The sequence below is a fragment of the Leptonychotes weddellii genome, chromosome 8 (genome assembly GCF_054177405.1).
Source record: "Leptonychotes weddellii isolate Sample4059 chromosome 8, ASM5417740v2, whole genome shotgun sequence".
In the NCBI taxonomy this organism is placed as follows: domain Eukaryota; kingdom Metazoa; phylum Chordata; class Mammalia; order Carnivora; family Phocidae; genus Leptonychotes; species Leptonychotes weddellii.
This window is the reverse complement of record NC_138376.1, coordinates 116578257-116593936: the sequence shown is the minus strand read 5'-3', so window position 1 is coordinate 116593936 and position 15680 is coordinate 116578257. Positions and strand designations below refer to the sequence as shown.

Genomic DNA, 15680 nt, shown 5'->3' with positions numbered 1-15680 from the left:
AGTGACCTGGTAGAAGCAAAATGACCAAAGGAAGAGGGACATGACCATATTTTCATCTCTGCCCTCTCCTCCCTGTTAAGACCACTTTTGTGACAAGAAATGCCCTGGTCTTCTGCAGACAATTCTCTTCTACATTGAAAGGCATCCTAAAAGAGGAGCACGGAACCATGGTCTCAGCTTACCTGAATAATAGCAAGCACCGGCTTAAAGGTAGGGTTTTTTTCTTGCAATAAATTCAGAACCTCTTTTGAATTCTGAATGACTTCTCTGCATTGAGAAAGAAAACCAACACACAGTCATGTCTTTGTTAATGACTAGAAAGGACCGATCCAACACATATTCCTAGAAAGTTCGTTCCTGTAAGTGAAAATAGTTAGATGACATAAGGATGCGCTCCAAGCGTGGGAAGTGTGGCGAGGAGGGGCAGGATAACCATCTTGAAGTACAACACAGAGTAAACTGTGACCATCTGATTTTAAAAATAAGCAGAGGCGTGCAAACTAGATGTTAACAATTATTTTCCAGGGGTGAATTCTCTTGTATTTTCCAAGTTGACTATAATAAAACCGTTGCGTTTCTTTTTAAATAATCCCCTTCCTCCACCCACATCCATCCCTAGGGGGTCCCATGGGGACTGCAAACATTGGTGGGGGGAGGGTAGCAGAGACTGGGGAGGGGGTTTGCTGTCAGATAAACGGGTGGGTCATGGATAAATCCTAGGTCCCAGAATTCAAAGGAATGTGAAGGGAGAGGGTGGGGAAGAAAACAGAGGGAAGGGAGGGGGAGGTTGGAGGAAGGGTTGCGGGGGAGGGAGAGGAAAAGGGAAGTGGGGGAAGAGAAGGGTGGATGGGAACGGAAACACTAGGGCTGCATCAGAATATGATCCTCTCCCCAGGCCTCTTACGGAGAGAGCCTGTCAGTCCTCGGGGCGCCCCGCCACCCAAGTCTGCATTTGGACTTCCTAAAAGTCCCAGCAGGTGCCATCACCACCTTGAGTACCACTGGTGGGAGGAGGACAAGGGGTGCCAGCCCAGGCAGGGCAGCCCTAGATGATGTGGTACAAGTCACATGCTCCTTCTGCAGTCTTCTGGGATGAGCGATTGCAGACTCCTTCACCCCCATCACTGTGACGTGGTCCTCACCTGCATACGAAGTTGGCTTTTCTTCTCTCATGATAACAGACAAAAGGTTCAGCCAAGGCAGTACCCAGGCCCTGTGTTAAGACCGTCTTTAAGTTTTGTTTTCTGTCTGTTAGGGTCTTAACGTGCACCGAACAGCTTCCAAAAACTACAAGGTGAAGTTCCAGCCAGATAGCATCAGCAGTACATGGCTGAGGGCACAAGGGCATTGCTCAGTTTTGCCCAGTTGTCAAAGAAGCTGCTGAGCATACTGGAGGAAGCTGCTCTTCAGTAGGTAGAGGAAAAGAGAGGGGTGCTCAGGAGACAGAAAGGCTTCAAAACTCAACCAGGATGAGCCTTTCCACCTGCCACTGGGCTACCCGAGGCAGAATAGGGAGGCATGCAACTGTACGTGGCCTGTGAAGATTTTCGTCTGTTTTGTTTCTAAACAGTTGGCTGAAGCAACTTAATTCTCCGAGAAAAAACTGTATTATTGTGTTGAATAACTGAGACTATGTGAAAGTTTACAAATTGCCTTATAGGGGCGCCTGGGTGGCTCAGTTGGTTAAGCGACTGCCTTCGGCTCAGGTCATGATCCTGGAGTCCCGGGATCGAGTCCCGCATCGGGCTCCCTGCTCAGCAGGGGGTCTGCTTCTCCCTCTGACCCTCTTCCCTCTTGTGCTGTCTCTCATTCTCTCTCTCTCAAATAAATAAATAAAATCTTTTAAAAAACAAAAAACAAATTGCCTTATAAATGAGCACTAAAATCTCCTGTCCAATAATGTGTGGCTGAGGGCCACATGCCACGCTGTTGCCCTGCCTTTCATGACTGTTAATTTGGGCCGAGTGGGTCCTTCTGCCTGGTTCTGGAAGTCACTGGAGCGTAGGACCCAAGTGGTTTTTGGCAATGTGCTTGAGGATCACCTGGGCAGCTTGGTAAGAAGCAAAGTTTCTGTGTCTCACCCCAGAAAGTCAGATTCGACAGGGCTGGGTGAGGCCCAGGAACGTGCATTTTCAACAAGTGAGCCAGGGGGCTCTTAGGCTTGGGTAGAGGGAAAACAGCCATGCACCAGGACGTGGGCCTCCAACGGACCTGCATGATCAGTTTACTGAATCTCTAACCAACTCCATGAGCCTTATCCGTGAAACAGGTGTCCTATGGCTACCCTAGGACACTAAAAAATACTCATTTGACACCAACAGTTTCCCCAAAAAACTGTTCATAGCCTTGACCACCACCCTCAATAGCGTGAAGGGACCAAACACTTCTATAAAAGCACAAACCTGTCACCAACAAAGCAAATAAAGCTGGCCAGTTCTCCCCACCTCTTGTAAGTGTGAGGTTTCATTCTTTGGGGTTATTCATGATTCCTACAGTGACAAGTAAAGTAAGCACGAAAGCAGTCACCAGGCTTAACAGATCTAAAAAGTAGCATAAATGTTTCTAATCAGAGATTTTCTCACTCCTGGGAGAAAAGCTGCCTTGTCAATTTCCAGCTAGAAGGAATGTGTGACTCTCCAGCCAGGCTGCCATGTGTCATTACTGAAGAAGATTGTAAGAATTTATAATGTAACTAGTAGATTAAAGTATCTACTACTGGAAAAGACTTCAATTACCTCCATTTTGACCTTTAACTTTTTTTTTTTAAGATTTTATTTATTTATTTGACAGAGAGAGAGAGAGAGACAGCGAGAGAGGGAACATAAGCAGGGGGAGTGGGAGAGGGAGAAGCAGGCTTCCTGCCCAGCAGGGAGCCCGATGCGGGGCTGATCCCAGGATCCTGGGATCATGACCTGAGCTGAAGGCAGACGCTTAACGACTGAGCCACCCAGGCGCCCCTGACCTTTAACTTTCTAATTGATGAAATTCTTCCTTCCAGCTTATCTCTTTTTTTTTTTTTTTAAAGATTTTATTTATTTATTTGAGAGAGAACGAGAGACAGAGAGCACGAGAGGGCAGAGGGCAGAGGGAGAAGCAGACCCCCCGCCGAGCAGGGAGCCCGACGCGGGACTCGATCCCGGGACTCCAGGATCATGACCTGAGCCGAAGGCAGTCGCCTAACCAACTGAGCCACCCAGGCGCCCCCAGCTTATCTCTTAACTCAGGCAAAAGACTTGGAAGGCAAAGCATCCCTAGATGGGGGGGAACACAAACCACCCCCTCAAGCAATAAGGACTGCCCTGGGCCAGCAAGACCCCACCGGTGATTGACCCCAAGACAACGACCCGACCTTGACCGCCCACCTGCCTGTACCCACCAACCTGAGTCCCACATTTTCCTTATATAAACCTAGAAGTATTTTCAGCACTTGGGAGACAGTTTTTGAGATATTAGTCCACTATCTTCCCGGTGTTGGCCTCACTGAAATAAATTTCCTTCTTGTCTCACCCCTTGTCTCTCTGCCTTTGGATTTTGTCAGCGGTGAGTAGCTGAACCTGCCGGTCTGGGAACTTCAGAGGCAGGTGCTCTCGCATGCCGGCGCCCAAGTTACACTAGCACTCACTCTACAACAAGTTGGTCTCCCTTTGGCTGGGAAATAATGTGTCCACTGGGCATAAGGCTGCTGGAATAATGACCTCATTTCTCAGTCTCCCTTGCAGCTAGCTGTGGCCACGCCAGAGTCTCAGAGGCAGCCGCTGACAAGGTTATTTAAAACTACCAATTTAAGGACATCCCTGAATGCAGAGCCCCTTTATTGATTTCAAAGGCAAAAGAGGTACCAGTGCACACACAGGGTTAAAATTTCCAAAACAGTGTCTTCTAAGGACAGCCATCAGTATTCGGAGAAATAGCCCAGGCTGAAAGCACCACAGAGCAGTTTAATAAACCTACAGCACTGGTAATTTCGTGGATACATTCAATATAATAGTAACAGTAGTATGGACACAACTGAGGATGGTTTGGATGACTGGGTACTTCCTATGAACACTTCCACTCATTTTCCTCTTTAAGAGAATTCGGAGCGTGAGCTGCACATGGCATCGGCTAGAGAGCGCATTTCCCGGTTCACCTGTGACTGGATGGGCTCATGACATTAACTGTTGGCCACCAAGGTTGTGAGCACTGGCCAGACGGAGGCGAGGAACGTGCGGCTAAGAGAAAGATCCACCAGCACCCTGGCCCCCTTTCCCTCGTGCTGGCTGGGAGGCAGGTGCTGGAGCAGTAAGCAGGCATCATAGGGTCATCATCCTACCTTCCCTGTCTGCCTCCCTCTGGACGCTAAGGTCCACAACACTTGGCGGTATCTTGATTAAAGCAGCCTAGCCTGCTTCCTACTCATGCACAGGGCTGATCTGGGAGCTCGAATCTTATTTGCTGTGTTTCACGCAATTTCAGATACAGAATGAAAGACACGCCACTGTTTCACAAACCCCTAAGAAAGAAAAACAAGCTGGCAGTTAAACTATGGCACAATCTTTTCTTCACAGATGGTGTATTCTGTAAGTATTAAAAGAATTTTTAAGACTGATTTAGACATAGATATTTTGTTTGCCATAAACCACTCGTATGAGCATAAAAAGTAAAACTACCAAACTGAAACATTCCTAAAACTTCTTCACATTCAGGATATGACTCTTCTGAGTGACTTAAAAAAAAAAAGTAATCTGTATACTCAGCGTGGGGGCTCGAACTCATGACCCTGAGATCAAGAGACGTGCGTTCCTTGGACTGAGCCAGCCAGGCACCCCAAGTGACTTTTTTGATTCAAGAGTCCTTGACGGCAGTTTCTTTTTTTCCCTCCATTCAGTATCACCCTCTGTGCCATGAAAAGTGTTAGTGATGTGGCATTTTTTGAAAAACCATAATCACTTTTGTCCCTGAGGTTTTCCTTAAATTCCTGACACCCATTCTGCAAGTTTTCTTGTTAGAGCTTTCTCGATTCTACCAGGTATCACTGGGCAGTTATCAGAAAAAAACAGAAATCATTTCATTCCCTAAAATAGCCCTTCCATGACTTGTTGATGGAAATGTTGGGGATTAATGGAGAAATTAGAGGTCACTATGCTTTTGAGGGAGCTGATTCATTCACTTTTCTGGCATATTTCATGAAATTAAAAAAAAAAAACAAAACCTAACATACACAGATTTGTGGATGTCTATCCTAGGTGACTCCTAGCTAGGCCCACCTCCCTATTTCCTCCAGTCCTCGGGGAATCTCTTGGAGGAAAGTTTTGTTAGATGATGCACATAAGTCAATTAAGTTACAACAATATGCATGGCCAGGTTCCCACAGGTACAGGCAATGACAAATAGGTGATGACTGTCACGTGACCAACAGCAATTGTCAGACAATCGATTAAAGACTAGTTTTGGAGATATTAAAAAATATGCCTTTTAGGATTAGCAGAGTATAGTGATGTCCACAACAACTTTTGAAACTGGTGATAATGGTTCCCATTTTGTATATGAACAGAGATCAAACAGCTTGCCTCAATTCTCACACCTAGGAAGTACTGGAGTCATATTGCAAAGCAAACACCTATTCCTTAACCATAATCCCATGAAGCAGTAATTCATTGTACAACACTTTCTCTTCTTAGTTTAGAACAGAAGGGCCAGCAAACTTTGACACACCAGGTTAAAAACAGCTTTTGCACTTTTAAATGGTTAGAAAAATCAAAATAAGAACATTTTGTAGCATGTGAATATCATGTGCAATTCAAATGTCAGTATCCATAAATAAAATTGGCCTTTGTCATTAAAAAAATTATGAAAATGTTTTTTTCCTCACATAAAAGTGCCTACATAAATAGCTTCTATTTTGCCTACTGCCCTGCAAAACCTACACTATTTACTATCTAGTCCTTGGCAGAATTGCTAACCCCTGGCTTAGAATGCTCTAAAATAAATAAATAAATAGCCAATATTTGTGGAGGTCTTGCTATGACAGTTCCTGGGTTATGCATTTTGTACGTGTTCTCTCACGCGTTCCTTTCCGGAACCCTGTGAGGTAGACTATCACTCCCCCACGGGAGTGCAGGAACTGAGACTGCCGCCAGGGCCAGCAGGATCCTGACCCAGGCCCCCAAATGACCATTCTGCTCATCTCTAAGTCAGGCAATGAAAAGAACATTCATGAATACAATCTACAAATGAACCCAAATCTTGAGCGATGCATTCACCATCATGTCCCAAGTGGCCACCCTACACACGGCACTCTTTGCAGGAGGAAGCATCTAGCAGTGAACAAGAGACAAGGCCGTGGCCCCACAGAGCTTTCATTCCAGGGAGGTTGGGGGAGACAGACAATAAATGAAGAAGGAAGTGTCAGGTAGCCGTAAGAGCTACCCAGAAAATAAGAGGGGGATGGGGTGGTGATTTCTGCCTCCCATACGGTCTTCAAACCCTGACCCACTAAGGGGAGCTCAGCTGTACCCTGGTGAAATTCTAATGACCCGAAGAGAGGCCTTAAGTACTCCTACATTCCGAAAGAAGACAAGATAGTTTAAGCAGAAGGCTCCTTAGAGTCATCGGCTACACCATAAAGGGCTTTGGGAACGGAGGAGGGAAAGGCAATTACTTTCACAAGGAGGGACAGAAGGAAAAAGGAAGAGGATGTGAATGGATGGAGAACAGCCTACTCAGTGACATGGCAACCTGGAACCAGGAATCCTCCTTGGGGGTGGAGAGGCAGGTAAGGGCTTTCCCGGCACCTCCAGGTTTGTCCTGAGTGCCTCGCTCCGCAGGTTTAGTTCCCCAGTGAACCCACTTCTCCAGGAAGGGCCATTCAAGGCTCTTCCTGCCCTCTCTCCCACTGAGGAACAAGGAGGGGGTGCGGGTGGGGGGAGGAGGGGCACAAGTGGCGTCTCCGGTGGGGGGCAGGAAAAGGCTGGGCCCAGAACTCCCGCAGTTCATCTCTGTATCGGGCGAGAACTTTCTATACGCAGCTGCGCTGGGGACTCCTGGCCCACCCGTGCAGCGATGGGGGGCACGAGTGGGCCCGACTCCTCGGCCGCATTCTGCCTGTTGTCAGGTGGGCCCGGCTCCACGTTAACGCGCCCAGAAAATGATTATGTAACTCAAGAAAGCACGCTTCCCCACCCGCAGGAGGCTGCGGCGTTGCCGGCCGCGGAGGACCGCGCAGATAGGCGCGGGCGCCCGGCCAAGGCCGCCTCTCCGCGGCCCGGGGCCGCATCACGTCCCCCGCCCGGCCCCGCCCGACCCCGGCCCCGCCCCCGGCGCCCCTCCTTCTCCGCGCTCCCGCCCTCCGCCGCGCCGCCCCTTCCCCGCCCCGCCGCGCTCGGCGCCGTTGCATCAGAACCGGCCGGGGTGGCGCACGTGGAGCGGGGCGCGCGGCACCCGCCGGGGATGCCCGCGCCCGCGCCCGCCCGATCCCCGTCCCGCGCCGGCCCGAGCGCCGCCGTCCCCCGCCCCGCACAAACTCCCGCCCTGCGATGCCCACGCTCCCCCCGTCAGCCGCCGGGCGCCCCTAACAAGTTAGCACCAAGCACTCCGAGCCGGAGCCCGGCGAAACACCCGCGGGGAGATGGGGGGGCCGGGACCTCACCGAGACCTGAGCGCCCCGGACGCCCCACCTCCTGCGGCCCCGGCCGCCGCCACCCGGCACCGGAGCGGCGGCGAGCGCCGGACACTCACCTGACGATCGAGTCCCGCGCCGGGGGCGCCTGGCTGCCCTGGCCGCGGCTGCTTCCGACTTGGGAGTCCCGCAGCCGCCGCTGCCCGAGCAGGCCCTCCCCGCCGCCACAGCCGCCGCCGCCGCCGCTGCTGGCGCGACAGGGCGCTCGGAGGCGGAGCGGCGGGCCCGGGGGCTGCGGCGGACGGCGGAGCCCGCGCAGGAAGAGCGGCAGGCGCGCGCTCATGGCGCCGGGGCGCAGGCGGGACCCGCGAGGCGGCGAGAGCGAGGGGCGGCGGGCCCTCCGTCCAGGCGGGGATGTGGCTGCGGAGCACAGAGAGGCGGCGGCGTCAGGCTCCTCCGGAGGGTGGCGGGGCGGGCGCCGGGCCAGGGAACCGGCTGGCGGGTAACGGGCCGGTGTGGCAGGAAGGACCAGCACCTTCCTCCTAGCCGGAGCGGGAGCCTCTAGGGGGCACTGCACCTAGAGGCCGTGACGTGAAGAGGGCGGGGGCCTGCGGGACGCGGAGGCAGGCTTTCGGGCACTCCGTCGCTGCTGGAAATCTGACGAGCGATAAAAATCGGAGGAGGGTGGGGCGTCAGGGCGGCCTCTGGTCCAGCCCAGAGAGAGAGTACATCCTCCCTCTGCCCACGATGCTGACAAAACCCTGCCCCAGGTGGGAGTTTGCTTCCCGGAAGGCCACTTGGCCTACCCCAGGCTTAGTTACCCGGGCTTGGATTTGTTTAGGCTGGAGGTGGTCTAGCAGTGAAGGATGTGTGGGTCTTGGAGTTGAGAGGCTGACTTGTAGCCTCGGGCGAGTTAATCTTCTGTGAACCTCAGATGCCTGCACAGTTAAAACGAGATTATCGATACTTTGTTTATAATCTTATCAGGATTATAATTCCCAAGTAAAGCGGGAATAAAACTAGTGCAAACTCCAAACACCGGTTTTCCAGTAGCTAAACACTGTACAAAGTACTGGAGTGCCATTTCATTTAATCCTAATAAATGTATAGATCTTTCTGGAGTCATGATGAGGTTACCCTCTGATAAACCGATCCTAAAATTGAAACTATGTAAATTGAAACTGCATCGAATACTCCTAACCTACTGAACATCATAGGTTAGCCTAGCCTACCCTAAAAGTGCTCAGAACACTTACTGTAGCCTATAGTTGGGCAAAATCATCTAACACAGAGCTTGTTTTATAATAAAGTGTTGAGGGGCGCCTGGGTGGCTCAATTGGTTGGGCGATTGCCTTCGGCTCAGGTCATGATCCTGGAGTCACCGGATCGAGTCCCGCATCGGGCTCCCTGCTTGGCAGGGAGTCTGCTTCCCCCTCTGAGCCTCCTCCCTCTCATGTGCTCTCTCTCTCATTCTCTCTCTCTCAAATAAATAAATAAAATCTTTAAAATAATAATAATAATAAAGTGTTGAGTATCTCATGTAATTTATTGAATGTTGCACTGAAAGTGGAAGAAAGAGTGGTTATATGGGTACAGATTGGTTGTCAGTATATGGGTTGTTTACCCCTGTGACCACGTGGCTGACTGGGAGCCTCCTCTGGCTACAAAACTCCCCAGAATGAGGAGAGCATACTGCTGTGTATTGATAGCCCAGGAAAAGAAAAAGTCTGGTTGCAGTTCCATATCTACTGAATGCTTATTGCTTTCACACCATCATGAAGTGGAAAAATCGTAAGTTGAACAGTTGTAAGTCAGAGACTGTCTGTAATGTGTTGAATATTGTCCTGACTTTCAACCTGGGGGAAATGGGTCCAGAGAGGTCAGTTGTATGGAGGTTTGCCTGAGTCAAATGATCATGTTCTTAATCCTTTTTTTTTTTTTTTAATCCCCTTTATTTATTTGAGAGAGAGAGAATGAGCAGGGGGAAGACAGAGAAGTAGATTCCTGCTGAGCAGGGAGCCCCATTCGGGGCTTGATCCCGGGACTCCAGGATCATGACCTGAGCTGAAGGCAGACAACCAACCAGCTGAGCCACCTAGGCGCCCCTGGTCATGTTCTTAATCTTATACTATTGCCTGCAGTTTTCATTACAGGGTGATGGCCTCATTTGACACAATTTGACTTTGTAGGGTAGAGGAATACTTAACATTGCCACAACCCTGTGAGGTGGGTATTACTACCATTTTATATTGGAGGAAACAAAATCACAGAAGTTATGCCTTTCACAAGCATATGAATATTGGAAAGGAGACTTGAGTGGTTCATTCACCTGCTGCCAGTGATGATCTTGGGCAAATCATAAACCCTTTGGAGGCTTGTCTCATTATAAATTGGCGGCCATTCATTTAGCAGACATTCATTGGACACTAGTGAACATGCACAACTGGTCACCAAGATGAAAATCACCCAGTCCATGGGGAGTATATGGGAGATATCTGCATCTTCCTCTTAATTTTGCTGTGAATCTAAAACTACTCTAAAAAATAAAGTCTTAAAAAAAATTACCCAGTCTCTGTTCTCAGGAAGTTCCAATGGTAGCTCCGCCACAATAGTGGCAATTAGCGGGGCGCCTGGGTGGCTCAGTCGTTAAGCATCTGCCTTCGGCTCAGGTCATGACCCCAGGGTCCTGGGATCGAGCCCCGCATCGGGCTCCCGGCTCAGCGGTGAGCCTGCTTCTCCCTCTCCCACTCCCCCTGCTTGTGTTCCTTCTCTCGCTGTGTCTCTCTCTGTCAAATAAATAAATAAAATCTTAAAAAAAAAAAAATAATGACAATTAGCTACTCCACCTAATGAGTGCTGACAATAGTGATATTTAAAATCACAGTGGAGACCATATATTGTATGATCCTAATTACAGGAAATGCCCAGAATAGGCAAATCTGTAGAGACAGAAAATACATTAGTGGTTGCTTAGAGCTAGGAGTAGGGGGAATGGGGAGGTGATAGCTAATGGGTACAGTTGATGAAAATGTTCTAAAATTAATGGTGGTGATGGTTGCATAAATTCATTAATATTCTGAAATCACTGAATTGTACACTTAAAAAAAAAAGATTTTTTAGGGGTGCCTGGGTGGCCCAGTCAGTTAAGCATCTGTCTTTGGCTCAGGTCATGATCCCAGGGTCCTGGGATCCAGTCCCACACCAGGGAGCCTGCTTCTCCCTCTCCCTCTGCCCCTCCCCCACCCCCGCTTGTGCTCTCTCTCCCTCTGTGTCAAATAAATAAATAAAATCTTTAACCCCCAAAATTATTTATTTATTTGAGAAATAGAGCAGAGCGTGCAAGAGAGAATACGAGTGGGGAGAGAGGGGCAAAGGGAGAGGGAGAAGCAGGCTCCCTGCTAAGCCGGGAACCTGACGCAGGGCTCGATCCCAGGACCCTGGGGTCATGACCTGATGCGAAGACAGATGCTTAACTGACTGAGCCACCCAGGCGCCCCTGAATTGTACACTTTAAATGGGTGAATTGTATGATATGTGAATTCTATGTCAATAAAGCTGTCCCCCCCGCCCAAAAAAAAAAAAAAGGCTTGTGAGATAAGGTGTTGGGAGTGCTGGGGTTTAACTGTTCTGGAGGAGAATTGGAGACAACAAAGGATCTGATGCTTGAGCTGAGTGGTCTTTAAAAATATATATACTATTGGGTGCCTGGGTGGCTAAGCGACTGTCTTCGGCTCAGGTCATGATCCCGGAGTCCTGGGATCGAGTCCCGCATCGGGCTCCCTGCTCGGCAGGGAGTCTGCTTCTCCCTCTGACCCTTCCCCCTCTTGTGCGCTCTCTTTCTCAAATAAATAAAAATAAAAATCTTTAAAATATATATATATAAATATACTATTTATTTATAATCTACAGAGGAGCATAAAGTAAAAAATAAAATCACTCATAACACTATCACTGAAACATAACAATAATTTCGATCTTATTTGAAATTATTTTATAAAATTGCAACCATACTTTATATATGTATATGTATGTGTATGTGTGTGTGTATATATATATATATACACATATATATATGTCTCTTCTTCACTTACTATATATCTGATTTAATGATGTTAGAAAGGAGAACATTTGAAAAAATGGTTATATATTATAACCTATTTTGTGGGTAGACCATGATTTATTTTACCTCTCCCTGTTGCTGGTTGTATTATTTCCAGTTTTCGATGTGACAGTGCTGCTGCGAATATCCTTTCATTCATTTGTCAGTAGCTCTGTAATGAGATCCTTCTGTGCGCTAGGGAAGAATGGGAAGAAGGTTGACAGGAAGGGGGTGGAGGGTGGGGGGTGTCGCTGACCTCTCAGTCATCCTTTGCTGAAGCAGTTCTCAGAAAACTCAGAACTAGTAGTTGTTAAACTGAGAAAGAAATAGTACAGTACAGAGAAGTGGACAATAACATCTTCATATTAAAGGGCAACCCTCCTGATCATCCTGAATTGCAAGGAAATTACAGCAGTTTTAGGAATTCCATGGCTCCGCATGGCACAGTAATTTCCAAAGAAGACTTCTCAACATTTAATTAAATAATCTGTATGGGTGAAAATTTGAATAGAAAAGATTAAGTTAAAAAGGTCACACCTAAGCCAAACTAATGAGGAACCACAAAACTAACTTGTTATTGGAAATCCCGGATACTGAAATCACTTAGACTCTATGTATGTGCAGCAAAGCCATTTTGGATAAGGCACTTTGGAGACTGTTCTCAGTCATCAGCAGAAGCCTATGGCGATCCAGGGCGCCTGGGTGGCTCAGTTGGTTAAGCAACTGCCTTCGGCTCAGGTCATGATCCTGGAGTCCCTGGATCGAGTCCCGCATCAGGCTCCCTGCTCGGCAGGGAGTCTGCTTCTCCCTCTGACCCTCCCCCCTCTCATGTGCTCTCTCTCATTCTCTCTCTCTCAAATAAATAAATAAAATCTTTAAAAAAAAAAAGTAGCCTATGGCGATCCATACCTCTGAGGTGATACTCTGTATCTGTAAAGTAGATGATATGTTCAAGTGTCATAATGTCCCGTACCTAGAGACACATTGTTTTTTTTTAACTGAACTAATATATTTTTTAAAGATTTTATTTACTTATTCATTTGACAGAGAGAGAGAGAGAGAGTACAAGCAGGGGGAGTAGCAGAGGGAGAGGGAGAAGCAGGCTCTCCACTGAGCGGGGAGCCTGATGCTGGGCTCGAGCCCAGGATCCCAGGATCCCAGGATCCCAGAATCCCAGGATCATGACCTGAGCCGAAGGCAGATGTTTAACTGACTGAGCCACCCAGATGCCCCGAATTGAACTAATATTCTACTTTCTAATCTTAAATAATTTTAGGTGAAAATGAGTTGCTATTTTTAACATTGAGGTAATAAAACACTTTTTGAATCAGAGAACCATGAGTTGTAATAAATGCTATTAAAGGAGTTAGATCTCCCACTTTGCTTTGACCGTGAAATAGTGAAACAAAACAAGGGGGGGACATTATGTATATGACATGTAGGACCATTTAATAGCACATGATTTCTTTATAATAGTTGCTGCTTAACTAAGCTCTATTAGGGGCACCTGGGTGGCTCAGTCAGTTAAGCATCGGGCTTCTTGCTCAGCAGGGGGCCTGCTTCTCCATCTCTCTCTGCCTGTCGCTCTGTCTGCTTGTGCTCTCTTTCTCTGTCAAAAAAAAAAAAAAAAAAAAGATCTATTATGATTGTGACCTTAATATGTAATTTAAAAAAATTTCTTTAAAAGGCCTAGGACAACAAATGTCTGTGCTGATCAAGCCAGTTAAACTATTTGCGTTGACTTCTTTGAATCCTGATGTGTATGATATGCAGGCCTTGTCTTCTGTTCACTTTCACTTCCTCATGAGCCTGATCCTGAAGTCAACACAGCCTGAGCCCAAGGTGCTCACATTCCTGAAGAAAGGGATTTGGGTTCTTGCATGCTCATAATGCACACTTGCGTGACCAAAGAATAGGAGAGAAAGATTTATGAAAATAAATTTAGGATCCTTCATCCCAGGTTTGTTTCATAGGGATCATTATCTCATTTTGACAGATACATCGGAATCCATTTACCCAAAATTCAAATATGTATTAGTCTGCTTAGCAAAAGTCAACCACGCTCAAAGGAAGGGACTCCATTATGTTGAAGCCTTTAAAAATTCACTCACTAATGTTCTTCCCCTAGTGGATGGAGATCATTTCGGTGCACTTTGAGATGACATTTGGACATAAGTCAAAGAAATTTCATTTTCAGCATAAGGAATATGCACTTGAAATTAAAATAATTTTTATACATAAGAGTGCATTTGCTCTATACCAGGTTCTATGCTAGGCACATAATTAAGGAGTCAACTGTGAACCGGTCTCACTGAGTTTATCGTGCACAACCATCCACTAGAACACAGGCATGTGAATGGAAAGTTACAAGTATGATAGTTCAAAGTCTTTTAAGAGTACCACAAAGAGGCACCTTCTGGGGCACCTGGGTGGCTCAGTCGGTTAAGCGTCTGCATTCGGCTCAGGTCATGATCCTGGAGTCCCAGGATCAAGCCCCACATCGGGCTCCCTGCTCAGTGGGGAGTCTGCTTCTCCCTCTCCCTCTGCTGCTCTCCCTGCTAATGCTCTCTCTCTCTCACATAAATAAAATCTTAAAAAAAAAGAAAGAGGCATCTTCCTAGACCTGGAGAGTCATAAAAAGCTTCCTGAAGGAGATGATGCCAGAAGGCAATACTTAAAGATGACTTAGGAGTCGAGCTAAGAGGACGATGCTGGAAACAAGCATTCAGAGTAGAAGGAACTGTGTGAGCCACAGTCGGGAGTGAGAGAGAGTGCTGACTCCATCTCCGGAAAGGTGTTGGACTGTAGGAAAAGGAACAGCCTCCCCCTAAGACAGCCTTAGGAGGAACAGCATCCTGAAGGAAGAGCTAAATTTTAGCTTAAAAAAGGAAATGAATTAAGGGACTATTTAATTTAAAAGGTGAGGACGTAGAGGAGTTGAAGCATGGAATTGAAGCACACAAGGAAAAGATATGGGAAGAATGGCAGCCAAGAGAGGTGGTTTAGGAAAAAGTAAGAAGGGGATGCGACCAAGGAAAGATGGTGGGAGGGGCACATGTCCTTTGACGTGGCCCAGGACATCAGGGAAATGGAGCACAGTGATTAAAGTGGTCCAAATGCCAAAGAGACAGACCTGTACATATCAGGAAGGTTAAAAGTGTAGTGAGGGGCGCCTGGGTGGCTCAGTCATTAAGCATCTGCCTTCGGCTCAGGTCATGATCCCAGGGTCCTGGGATCGAGTCCCGCATCGGGCTCCCTGCTCAGCAGGAAGCCTGCTTCTCCCTCTCCCACTCCCCCTGCTTGTGTTTCTGCTCTCACTAACTCTCTCTCTGTCAAATAAATAAATAAAAAATCTTTAAAAAAAATTTAAAAAGTGTAGTGAGGACACTTGGACTTTTCAAGGGTCAGGACAGATTTCACTTCCATGGGAATTCGAACCTTGGATGGATGAGGAGACTTTAGTCTCGCAGGAGGGACTACCTGAATCTTGAATGATTTGCCTGGACTTAGAGAGAGACGCTCTGAATTTAATGCAGCTCATGGGCAGCTCTCGAGGAGTGGCCCACACCAACACTGGTCTGCAAAATCTACATTATTACCAACCAGCTCTGCAGGTGAGGCCTGGCTTGGAGATACTTGATACATGTATCTTTAAGTGCAGCTGATGCTTTTTTCTTTCTTTCTTTCTTTCTTTCTTTCTTTCTTTCTTTCTTTCTTTCTTTCTTCTTTCTTTCTTTCTTTTTTAAACGTTGTATTTTATTTTATTTTAAGATTTTATTTATTTATTTGACAGAGACAGTGAGAGAGGGAACACAAGCAGGGGGAGTGGGAGAGGGAGAAGCAGGCTTCCCGCCGAGCAGGGAGCCCGATGCGGAGCTTGATCCCAGCATGTTGGGATCATGACCTCAGCTGAAGGCAGGCGCTTAATGACTGAGCCACCCAGGCGCCCAGCTGATGCTTTTCTTTGAATAAATTCCTAGATGT

At 47.6% G+C, this 15680-nt stretch overlaps 1 protein-coding gene across 3 annotated transcripts in view; it reads right to left on the bottom strand.

Annotated features, from left to right (window-relative positions):
- Positions 1–8196, bottom strand: part of LOC102735769 (monofunctional C1-tetrahydrofolate synthase, mitochondrial) — a 560423-nt gene extending 552227 nt beyond the window's left edge. For 2 of the 3 annotated variants that reach the window (XM_081829155.1, XM_081829154.1), the window contains exons 1-2: positions 7717–8187; positions 183–267 (exon numbers count right to left, since the gene is read on the bottom strand). In XM_081829155.1, the coding sequence (XP_081685281.1) occupies positions 183–267; positions 7717–7940 (309 nt within the window). In that variant the 5' untranslated portion in view covers positions 7941–8187. Of the gene's footprint in view, positions 1–182; positions 268–7716 lie in introns of all 3 variants that reach the window. The other variant, XM_081829156.1, reaches the window with a different exon arrangement.
- Positions 8197–15680: the final 7484 nt, after the last annotated feature.